This window comes from Lepeophtheirus salmonis, chromosome 2 (genome assembly GCF_016086655.4).
Source record: "Lepeophtheirus salmonis chromosome 2, UVic_Lsal_1.4, whole genome shotgun sequence".
NCBI lineage: Eukaryota > Metazoa > Arthropoda > Copepoda > Siphonostomatoida > Caligidae > Lepeophtheirus > Lepeophtheirus salmonis.
The window spans coordinates 37610660-37623539 of NC_052132.2; the positions used below are offsets into that span (position 1 = coordinate 37610660).

General features: G+C 28.8%; 1 protein-coding gene across 2 annotated transcripts in view; it reads left to right on the top strand.

Moving 5' to 3' along the window:
• LOC121113802 (uncharacterized) overlaps window positions 1-12880 on the top strand; it is a 138217-nt gene that overhangs the window by 90476 nt on the left and 34861 nt on the right. For both annotated transcript variants that reach the window (XM_040707664.2, XM_071886812.1), the window contains 2 exons: window positions 3713-3821; window positions 4938-5043. In XM_040707664.2, the coding sequence (XP_040563598.1) occupies window positions 3764-3821; window positions 4938-5043 (164 nt within the window). In that variant the 5' untranslated portion in view covers window positions 3713-3763. The remainder of the gene's footprint in view (window positions 1-3712; window positions 3822-4937; window positions 5044-12880) is intronic.

Here is a 12880-nt window from a genome sequence, read left to right on the forward strand (position 1 = left end):
ACAGAGAAGAATTCTGAGGAGGTATACGCGTAAGTCCTTGTTGAACTCAATGTAGTTTATTTTTTCAAATACCAAAAGTACTTAAGATTTACAACCCTTAGTATACTTTCGGAACTTTATTGTCTCAGTACTCGACTCAAAATGGTGGGAAAGCTAATTTGCCTGAAAATTCGAAAAAAATCAATGAAATCACAAAATTAAATTAGATTTTCAGTCATATCTTTCACGTAGACATTAAAATGAACAATTTCCGGAACTCAATTATATAGCTTCTCAAAGTTTCTACGGAAACGAATTAGTGTTTCGTTCTGGACTTGTACTGTATTAATACTAAAACATGCAAAAGGAGTGATTTAGTTTAACTCAAAGTCAACTTTTGCTTCGGTACAGAAAACAAAAATTGCAAAACTTCATAATTCGATCCACCTCATGTTACTTTTGTAAACAAAATACAATTAGGGCTTTGGTAGAATCCTTTTACTTTGTGTTTGTGTGACAATTGACTCGGAAATTCACTATATCACTTTTCGACGCTTCTTCCAGAACAAAATAGCGTCGAGTTCCAGGTTTCTATAAGATGACATTTAGTATTGACAAGGAGATTGACTAAAATAGCTCATCCTTGACTTTTGTTTCTGTAAAAAAAAATAGAATAGTGTCTCCTTTAAACTTATTATATTCATAAGCAGTTATAAGTTTTTGAAAAACATTTTATTTATTTACAAACACGAAAAAAAAAAACTGTGAACTTGTGTAGGGTGTAATTTTGGTTAAGTTGATATAACAGATGTTCTTAGAGAAAAAAATAATAATTTTATGAAAATTTATTATTATGGCTTGTTTATGATTGTACAAGAAATATATGAATCTATATTTGTGAAGTATCAAATTACAGGCGGATGTAGTGTGCGTACATAAGTCGACCTTAAAATTATCGGAACAATACATATTTTAAATCACTCAACACATCACCTATGATAACTTGTAGATCATTCATTTTTCTTCTCTTTTATGACTATACTGGCATATGGCAGTTCTATGTATGTTAACGCCTTTGTTTTTTTATTTTTTCAAAGAAGTATCAACAATATGTTCTTGACTTTGAAAACCACAAGTTTACTGTGAATAGCTATATACTTTTTTATTATACAACTGACTGATTGTGATGATAATATCGAAGTATAAATTATCAGTCGCAAACTCCCTTTCTTCATAGCAACTATATTACTTAAGCTTCAAGTTGATCCTTTTTTTCTCGCAACCTCGAGAAAAAATAAAATGGAACAATTGAAAAAAACATATGGTAGCAAGCATTCCGCCTTTTTCTTGTTGCCAACTGTTAATTATTAAGGGCGAATTTATTATTTTGGTATTATTGTACAGAAAGAATATATGTCTTTCCATATGGATATTATAAATTATTTATTGAATTACAGTTCTTGTTGATATTCAGTAACAAAAATTATACCTTTAATGAGTACATGATTCACAATAACAGCTGCTTTTAAGCCATAAAGAGTCAACTAATGAAATGGCTTAAAGGAGAGTACACTGTTTATTTTCAAAAGCTAATTGTTCTGAAGCAGCGGTATTGGAATGTATTTGCAAGTGCCGGGAGGGTATTTGTTTATAATAGTGTCTGAGTAGTTACGCAGACTTACAATTGTAAAACTATTTCACAAAAGAGAAGAATTGACAATGAAACAAAAGGACAAATATTTAAAATATCTGCATTCATTCACACAACCTTGTTTGATTAAAAAAATACTAAGAATTTAATTTAAAAAGAAAAGAATAAAAATTTCATTTTACATTCACATAAATCCCATTTCTAACAATGAAGTTAGACAAAAGATGAACAAACAAGCCTAACATGATTTGATGTAATAATTTATTTTATCTGTTGATATGCTTGTACTTAGAGCTGTAATTCCCTACCAGGCTCCACAGTGAGTAATAAAGGGGTCCACGAGGTCATCAACAAATAATTTCTGAGAAAAGTGTCATCAAAAATTGTACTTTCTATAAAATCTTTCACATTCGAAGAAAAAAAAACTTCAAACAACCAACCCCAAAAAATAAGGGTTGGAACTCGGCAGTGATAAAAAAGTTGGGAATCGCTACCGTTAGAGTGTTTTTATGAAACACACCTCGTGCTTAGACTTGATCCAAGAAAGTTTTTTTTGTTTTGTTTTTTTGTCTGGACCGAAATTAAGACTGTGTTGAACCAAATTTCCTTGTAGAAAAAAATTCTTTTCTTATTGCGTCATTGTTTTTTTTTTTTTTTTTTCAATCAAAAAATGACCAGAAACCGGATCAAGACCGAAACTCAACACTATGTAGCTACCTTCTATTGTACTACATCAAGTCCCAAGATGTAAATCAAAAATGCATCTACATGTTTCAAAATAAATAAATCTTGACAATAAAAAAATAAATATATACAGATTATAATTCTGTCCATAAATCATAATGCCTTGTTATATTTTATCAGGATATTTATGTTAGTAATTGAATGGGCGTCTTTTCACAATTGTTATATTTAAAAAAATTGAGTGGATAACAATGGCTTTGTGTTTAAAGAGATATATATTCATGGTTAAACACTCAATCTTAATTTATGTCTAAAGCTAAGTTTTCTGAAGCAAATTAAACTATACGTTCATACTTGTGATCTACGGGTTGTCTTTTTTGAAGCCCACGGATTCAGTATTAGAAATTTTGTAATTTGACCCGACGGCAACATTTATCTAATTTGACTTCTGTAGAAAAAATTTGATGAAACATGTTATACATCTTTTCTTGTCCTGTAATCGTATCGTAAACATATTAATTGAATAGGTCGATTTTTGGTGAGGCAATGGGCAAAGTAGAACTACTCTCCATTGCCCTATAGAGCCTTCCCAATTATTGGTACCGTTTGTTGTTGTATCTTTTGATCTATTTTTGCTGGAGTATCGGCAAAGAGGCAAAGTATAACTATGAAATCATATTCCGCAAATCCCCAAACAACGATAAATCTAATGGGTAGGGTCTATAAATTTAACTAAAAGTTTAGTTTACAAAGTCTACCAACATCAAAGGCAACCTCTTCTTCGTTTAAAAAATACGTTGTGTAGCATAAAGGCATGAGATTTAGCTTATTCTGTAAGACTTGAGAGCCCTGGAACGAAGACCCTTTTGTAAAGTAGTAAGAAATTAAGAGGATTTAAGAACTTAACTACTAAGTGATGAACGAGCTGACTTTTTTTGAAATTCTTGGGTTGACAATACAAAGCCCGACCTTACCCGTAGGTAATCCGTGCATCACTAATTCATGCCTACCTATTTAAGTTTCAAAGTTATTAGTGAGCAGGTATAGAAGGAATGGGATACTTTTAAATAAAATATAAATGCATTTAAATTTTGTGTAAAATGGGTTCGAGCCAGAAAAGTTCAAGTCCTCTAGTTTTAACTATCGATATGCATGAGGTATTGGGGCTTACTGTAAGATACAAAAGGGAGGGGTTGTTATTTAGAAGAAAGGAGTATATTTAGAGATATACATACATAAGCAATATATTATGTCACTCATATTGAAAATGTTATTCCCCTTCTTTGTCTTTTTTTTCTTTTTCCAGACCAAGCATTCAATTACAAATAACAGTTATGAATTATGTTCCAAATTAATCACCTTATCACAATTTATAATTATTCAAAAATTACTTTTCAGGAACGCCATAATTGAATAAAGGCATTGGACACTAATAATGAGGAAAACGTCATGCTATCATCATTTCACATAATTTTTGCATTTTTTATGCTACAAATTGATCAACCAGGTATGTACTAGCTTTACATAGATAGTAAGGTACCAGAACATGGGGACCAAGGAGCCATTGGGTTCTCTTTTTGGAGAACATCAAAATTTGGTTCTGACAAAACCTATAAAACAAACTGAGAAAAGATGTCTGTTAGCTGAAGTAGATTTCCTTTTCTACAAGATATCTTTTTCCTCTGCAAGTATCTTGATTCTGACCTACCGCTAGTTTTAGATTGTCTTTATTTTTATCGTTCTAATCTTGTTTACGATTTAAGTCTACAGTCTTAACTATCTTTACAGGTATTCTTCACTCATAGCTAGTATTGAATAATATAAAAACAAAGAAAAATAATACATGATAGCTAGAACGTATAATAATAAGTTCTAGCTACACACTTCCTACTTTAAACTTCAGCTGTCAGGTATCCTGAAAGAGTTTATGTTGAACAGCTGAAAGGACATAATTAATAAATGATTCATGGGAGTCCTATGTTAGACCAGTTCAACAATGTATACCACAGATGAGCGAACTACTATATCATTTTTACTCGCAGGGGAAAAAGTACTCTTACAGTGAACTAAATTTGAAGGGCAGATGGTCACATGTTTTATAGTTTTGGTACTGTGCCTCTGCCTAGATAATATGAACATCAAACAACAGGGTCATCTGCAAGGTTGGCTGGAGGAACAATTAAATTTTTTCCCGTCATTCGGCCAAATTATGCATTATAGTAAAAAATATAATATTTGAAATTTATTGCAAATAACTTTAAATTTTTGAAATTTTTTTCCTAAAAATTTAATATTCTAAATTTAATTTTTCAAATTTTTTCCAAAAAATTCTAATTTTTATAAATAGCTATTAATTTAAGAAAAACGTAAAATTATAAAATTGAACTTTTGAAATTTTTACCAAGAAATGTAAAATTCTAAAATTGAATTTTCGAAATTTTTTTAGCAAAAAATTAATTTTCTCTGAACGGCTATGAACTTTGTTAAAAAAATCATATTAAAGATTTTTTTTTTTTTTAATTTCAAAAACCCTGCCCCCCCCCCCCAAAAAAAAAAAAAATATATATATATAATACTGCAAAAATTGAATTGTCCTCATAAACGCAAATATTTATTTAATTAGGAGAAACTATCATCATTTTGGATATACTCATTCCATCCTACATTCGTCATGGCAGCACAGCGCAACTTGTCTGTATATACGATCTTGAGTACGACGGGTTATACAGGTAATTATGACTTATTTACAAATTGAATAAGATAAGACGTTATGTTTAATATTTATTTATTATTAATATAACAGTTTTAGTAATTTTGGAGTAGAATTTGATCATTTTCAAAGTGTCATATTTTTTAACATTGAGTTTCACATGCAAAATGCTAATTTTATGGGATTTCACCTGTTTTTAGCCTGTTCAATAGATTATTATTTCCTACTTGTAACAAAAACTTTCTTTTCGTATTTCATTAAATAAATAGATGAATGAAAATTAAAAGGTTTTTTTTGGATAAAGTTTTAAACCATTTATGAGCAAATACAAATGAAGGGCTAAGTAGATCGGCAAAATATAATCCCAAAAGAAACACATATATCTAACCTATTAATTACACATTCTAATGTGAAAATGATCTAATAATTGTATAGACCTTTCTAGACTAATTAAAAAATTATTTTTTGTTTTGTTGAAATATATAATTTTTTTTTTAATTTCACTCTATTTGTTGCTTACTATCTCATCCTAAAATTTTATGAGATCCCAAAAAATAGGATTTTGCTAAAAAAAACATTCAGCAGAGAATGGGAAACCCCGGAAAATATGTATGTATGGCTTTTTAGTTCATGTATGAGATGATGAGAAGTAATTTAATAATTTCTTGGCTCGAATTCGGACATAACCAATAGGAGTTGATGTAGGACATTTATTTTAAAAAAAACTAATAATCAATTAATCCGTGAATTCTTTTTTGAAATAAACTTTTTGGTTCATTGGACAAAATCAAATAAAAAGTCCAGACATGGCATTTTTGGCAACTGTATATTCATTATTATCAGCGTTGCAAAGCAGACTATATAATTTGCCAATATTTTAAGAAATTAAAGGATGGAACAAAAGTGTTTCTTTCTTTGACAATAAATGACAGTAAAAAGTGAGGTACCATACCTTACATTAATCGCTAATGGTAAGAAATATACAATCGAACAAAAACCTTGACGATGCATTTTTTTTTTTTTTTTAAATAGGGTTTAAAAGAAATACAAGATGGGATACTTTTTAATAATATCAACTATTATCTTCCTCATTACTTTAAATAATTTATAATGATCCAAAGATTAGCTTCACTTTTTTTAGCTTGAAAAATGAAGAAAATTCTCGTATTTGGAACAAGATACAGAAGCAATCAAAACATTTTTGAAATTTTAAAAATAATTTTACATTAGTTTAATTTACTCATTATTCCTTTATAGAATTATATTCAAAACCTGTTTGAACATTTGTGTCTGCTCATAAAGGATAGAACGTAACTCTGAGGATTTGTTGCCGATTTATAATTGTAAGTCCTAGTTGGACGTAGAGTAGAATTGGGGATCGACATTGGGTAAATGGGGGATGTCCTTGTTACTATACTTTTCTCCTTCTTCTCTTGTCAAAGAGAACTGATCGAATGGAACTTCATGAGCTTTATTCTTTCTCTCCTGTAAAACACTTTTAGGGTGGCCATGTTGATTTTTGTGTTTGCCTTTTTTAATTGCCCATTCTAATGTAGATTTTCATCATTGCATATGAGAATCTAAGCATCAGTAGAGATGGAAACTTTGTAAATGTGAGACAGAAAATTTTATTAAGTTTGTGAAGGCACTTAAGTCCAAACCTATGTCTGTGGATGGTAGTAGTAATGTTCATTTTTGTGCTCTAAAGCTTAAATAACAACATTAAATCTAAGTTTTAGCCGGAGGGAAATTACAGCTCATAAATCTAAAGTTACTTAAAATCGCCCAAATTTTATGGATTCACCATATATATTGTTCGAGTTTTAGGTTACACAATATATCTCCAGAATATAAATTTGTATTTATATTACAATTTTATATTTTCTCTTATATATTATTTTCTTTGATCAATTAAGGTAAATTTTTTATGCAAGAATAGCTCTTCAAAATATTATATATATAATACCTGTATATATTTTTTTCTGTAAAATAGAATAGACTTATTTTTTGTATTTGGAAGGAAGGGAAACGAATGAGTAAAATATGTAGGTATTTTTTATAGGAGGAGAACAAGACATTAATTGATAAGAACATTTTTATATGATATGATATTGTACTTTTATATATTGTATTCTAAAAACCTGGGATTTTTCTTATTATTTGGTTAGTTTTCTCCTTCGTTATCTTTGTTGTATCTAGCAACCTTTCCTCTTCAAAAACGATAATGAATAAAAATAAGACAATCACTGTAAAAGATTGGCAAAGCAAACAAAAAGTACTCTGTTAATTTGTATGTTAGTAGAGGAAAGGGTCAGAGCATAAATAAGGCAGACAACAATCTTAACTATGAACATCTCTCAACCTCTTATTAAAAAAATGGGACTCAAATTATTAAACTTTAGTGATGGGACGATTAATCAGCCTCCGAAATCGGAGAATCGTTTTTTTTTCCGGAATAAGAATTGGTATCGAGAAAAAAAATTAATTTGCGAATTCGATTCTTATTTATTAGGGGTATAAATCTAATTATTACTATTCTAAGTTTTGAATAAATAGCCCCCCCCTCCAAATTAAGGAATTTTTACTTTATACAAGAAAATATAACCTTTGAAATTTAATTTAATTTTAAAATTTTTTTCGAACAAATTTTTCAATTTAAAAAAAATATATAGAAATTTAATTTTTTTACCAAAAATTTACCTTTTTAAATTTTGTATGCAAAAAAATGCATTTTTTCTAAACAGCTGTGGACTTTGGAAATTTATCTCCAAAAAATATAAATTTATGTATATAGTTGTAGATTTTTTTAAGATTTTACTTGCAAATTAATTTTTCAAATTTTTTTCAAAAAAAAAATCCAAAACCAAGCCCTTCCCTCCTTAAAAATATAATCCTGTGGACGTTCCTGATAGCAAAATGGTATTTTTTATTTATTACTTAAAATATTAAAGTATCAGAGTAGGTATAAATATATTAAGGCTCGAGATTTAACTTGCACTTGAAAGTTATTTAAACAAAAGGCAATATTTTTATCAATAGACAAAATGCATCTTTTTATTCACATCTTTCAACATTTTCTATTAGATTATAAAAGAAAAGGTCCAAAATCAGTTTATAATTTGTCTAGTACTCACAGGATCCCCACCTATTGAACTATTCGATATTGAGTAGTACATAGTTGGGGTTCAATATGGTATTATATCACGTAACCTTTCCTCTATAAAATCATCATAAAAAAGTACTAAAACCAATGTTTCCTATTTCTTTATTTAATATTAGGAATTGTTCACACATTAACAAGTACTATTTCCAGTTTAACCAATCAACGTTCAGAACACTAATACAAGACACAAGAAGTAAAAGTTGATAGTTAACAAAAATTAATCTCTAACTTTTTATATTAATAGTGGGATAATGGTTCATCAGGAGTTAATAAAGCACATAACAATCTTTATTACAACTTTCAACCTTTCCTCCAAACAGAGAAATTAAAAAATGGTATTTAAATCAGTTGATTGTTAGTTGATTCTTCCCAACTTTAGAATTATTCGTTTGTTAATAGTAAATAAAAAAGGTGGAACCGAGACTAGCAATTCAAATTGGATTCGAAAGTAATGTCAACTTTTTTCCTGGATACAAAGTATTATTTTAAGTATCTTAACATTTCAGAGGATTTTTAACTAGACTTGACGAAAATATGCTCCTGAACTTGAGATGCAACTTGAACTTGCAATATAAGGAATTTTTCCCTTTTTCTAGTATGTAGTTTTTACAACTTAACATAGAGCTAATTCGAGTTAGACCAATCAAGTTTCAGAACACAAATTAAAATTGACAGCTGACCAATAAATACTTTTATTTTTATTTGTGGGATAACTTTTGTTCTATTATTTACTTTGTCTACAAAGTTCAAAATATCATCATTACTATGTGAAGTTGTGTGGGTGAAAAAAAGATGAAAAAGTTGGATGATAACAATGGAAGTGTACAGATGGTAAAAAATAATCGAAAAAAGAGATCAAAGTTTATTAACACGTTCTTGTGTATCCTTTGATACTCCCACAATAGGACTGAATTCCAAATGAATTAGATTAAAAACTTTTTATTTTTCATACACAAAATAACAAAACATTCAAGATGGCGCAGATCCTATTTAATGAACAACCAAGTAAACGAAATGAACCCTATTAAACTACATTGAAAGTATGAGTTTAATCTGTCAGCAAAAAAAAAAAAAAAAGAAACTGATTGTTTGATGGATAAATTATACATTTTGATTTTGTACTATATGTGACATTTATCAGCTTAGCAATCCATAGTTTGATCTTAGAATTTTATTTTTGAGAGGATTTGAATCTATATTTTCAAGCATGCATGTTAAAATATCCCAAGGCATATAAAATAGTTTTTTTTCTTCAAAATCTAAAATAAATCCCATCTATTTTTTTTTTTTTTCATATCCACTATACAATTATGATTTTCTCTCTATCTAGAACAAGGATAATAGATGCCGAGTTGAGATTACACTTTCACGAAGACATGAGTGTATGGAAGATCGGAACATTTCATTCTTTCATGCAAATTATGGAAAAAGTACTCTTCATAAATTTTATTTAATTGATAAGCCCTTTAGTCAAAAATGTCCATAGGTACGTCTAATCTGATTAATATCCGAGTAATTGAACTAAACGTCAAGAAATTCAACTGTGCATGACTCCCTTAAAGTATTAAAAATATATGTAGTGTCCCGGGTTGACTTGATTTAATTTATTTATGATTTGATTAAATTATTAAAATGTTCCAATATTCGAGCAGTTATAAAAATTGAAATATGTTTGAAATACCCTCAAAATGAATAAAATAAATATTTTTGATACTATGAAGGAGTCTTGCAGGCTTTTTTTTAATTACTTGAAAATGATGATCCGGGTAATAAATTTTAATACAACAAATTTAAATGTATTTAATAAAACATTAATAAATAAAATAACACTTATCATAAATACTTTTTCTATAATTTGCATTTAAGTATGAAAAACCATCTCCCCCTCCCCTCCCCCCTCTATGTCAAATCATAGTTAACGTTTAAACTCAAGTTGATACCCTTTTTCTAGCAGTGAAATGAAAAAATTAAAGTTTGCGTAGTTGAGTTAATTTTTTTTTGTGGGACATTGTCATGCGCATGTACACATATTACAAACTAAATGGTAGTTCAAATAAAAGGCAATTAAGTTACAATAAAGTAGTTAATCCTATTTTCAATATAAACATTACTTAAGGAGGAATTGAACTGATATTATAATTTTGATAGCTTCAAATCTGTTTAGCTATTTGTCTTCTACTATAGCCTCAAGACAAAAGTATAAACGTAAACATCAAACCAATAAGTATCTAGATATTGATTCATACATTACAAGCATATTAAGACTGGAGCAGTCTGCAAAATTCAAGATGCAGTACGTGCCGAAGCTCAGCACTCACATTTCGCGGTACGGAATATGACATATAAACTCCCCTCTTTTCGTGTTAATATTATTTTTTTCGTACAAGTATTTTCAGCTGGGTACAGTTGCTTTACAAAAGATGGAGACCTCTGAAGCCATTTGGGGAGTGATACAAGCCATTTTAATTTGAAAAAAAAAAGGATTTTTGAGTCGAAGTTTTTCATTTTTAGTCGTATTTGTCCAAAGTATGGTGTATTTGTCGAAAAAAAAAAATTATTTGACATTCGGTTTATCAGTTTAAAGTATGGTAATTAATCTTATTAATTTAATGGGTCTAAGATTTGTTCAATGATTTGGTAAGGTGCATTATATCTTTAACTGATAAACCGAAATTTATCTAAAAACGAGACAGTCTAGTACAAGCTTATAAATTAACTATGTAATTGATGGTCATAAAAATAAAGTAATTCATTTTATATAAAAAATAGAAGAAATGATATCAAATACATAATAACTAAATAAATGCAAGATTTTGAAAATAGTAATCAAGTATTAATCTAAAGGATAGAGTATAACTTCTATGAATAAATAAATAATTTATAAAGAATGCCGTATTGTATTGTAGAATCATCCATTCCGTAACGTGATGGTAGTACTGTTCAATATTGTACAGTTCCATCCCTAATACATACTACTCTGATAAAAAAAGAAACTGTTATCTACTAATTTTGAATTCAGTTCTCAAATTTATTTTACTATATGTTGGTACCAATATCCACCACCTTGGCATTGTTAGGTTGTGTCTGACAGATAAAAAGGTTAAACGTCGTTTGGAGCGCTCTGTCATTTTCTAACATTGAAAAAAAATGTAAAGAAAAATTCAATTTTATAGAAAATTCTTAATGAATACTTTAAAAAAATGTTTATTCTTTAAAATTTAGCATTTTGTAAAAAATAACTATTTTAGAAGAAGTAATTTAATTTTTTTGATAATTCTGTATTCTGATTCTGTAAATTTTAATTATAAAAAGATAATTATATAAAACGAGACTCTCTGCTCACAAGACCTAGGATTGACATTTTGAAGCATAGTTTTGATTACAGATCGACTAGTCTAAATACAATACTTTTTTGCTTTCGTCAAGAAAGTGAGGGCGACCTTGATCGATTTTTAATTACTTCTTTTTTTGTTTTTGACACGTATATATATAGAAATAGATTATTTACATTTGTGGATCATTGTTGGGTTTTTTTCTTTGCACTGTCACGTTATTTTGGCAATTTTAATATTTGAATTTTAAATGCATGACTTCTATTCAGAATGATACTTTTTATATTTTACAAATACTAAATATAAGTGCATTTTCATAGGCTTTGTTTATCGCCGCTGGTTGAAATAAATAAAAGCATAAAATAGCTATTGGTATTTGGCACAGGCTTTTTAATATTTGAGGAAAATAAAAAACTTACTTGGCTCGGCTTCCACTCAACAAACCATTTTCAAAAGTATTATTTTAGTTGATATTGAAACCATGCAATTTTCAATTACAAACACAGAAGGGAAATAGATTTATGTTCTGTCTTCTTCAGAAAACGTTGTTGTGTTGAAATAATCCCAGAGCCTACTATTAATACTTAATACTATTTTACATTAATTAGGAGATGTTTACTGCATACTTACTGATCGATCTTTAATGAGATGAGTGGGCTTAATTCAATTATTTGTAAAGTAAGAACTTATAAATAATATCTTCCACAAGTTAAATTATTCTTATTGAGTGAGGGCCGTTTGAATAGTAAGCTAGAGATGGCAATGCTAGAGTTGTAAATTATAAGCATTATCACGAGTGAATATTTTTGTAGTTGACGAGCTAGACAGTGTATTTTATTTTATTCTTCAAAGCTGTTATTCTTATTCTTGGAGCGATAACATCTAAGTATAAAATACATGTTCTCATGAAAGATAGAGAGTAATTGAGGGTTTTTTCGAGGAGGTCTCTGTGTTAGTCCTTGTAGGACTCAGAGCAGAATTGAATATCTACATTGGAATAGGTACGGAATAGAATTGGTGTTTATTTCCTTCCTGTAGCCCCTCTCCTTCTAAACATTCGTTCATTTGTGAGGGTTACCTTGTCCATTGAATTAGTTTCTTTACATACCAAAATTACTTAGAATTTACAACTCTTCATATTAATAATGATAATAGGTTATGTGCCCTATTTTCAAGGTCAGCAGTAAAAAATGTATGTTAGATATTATAAACATAAATATACGCCCCTTCAAAAATGTAATCTGCCTTTTCAAAGTTTTAGACCCTCCGACTCCCACTTTAAAATAATTTATTGAGATTTGACCAGGGTACATTTTATGGGGAAGGGCATATTTATACAATAAGAAAGAATCTTTATTGAA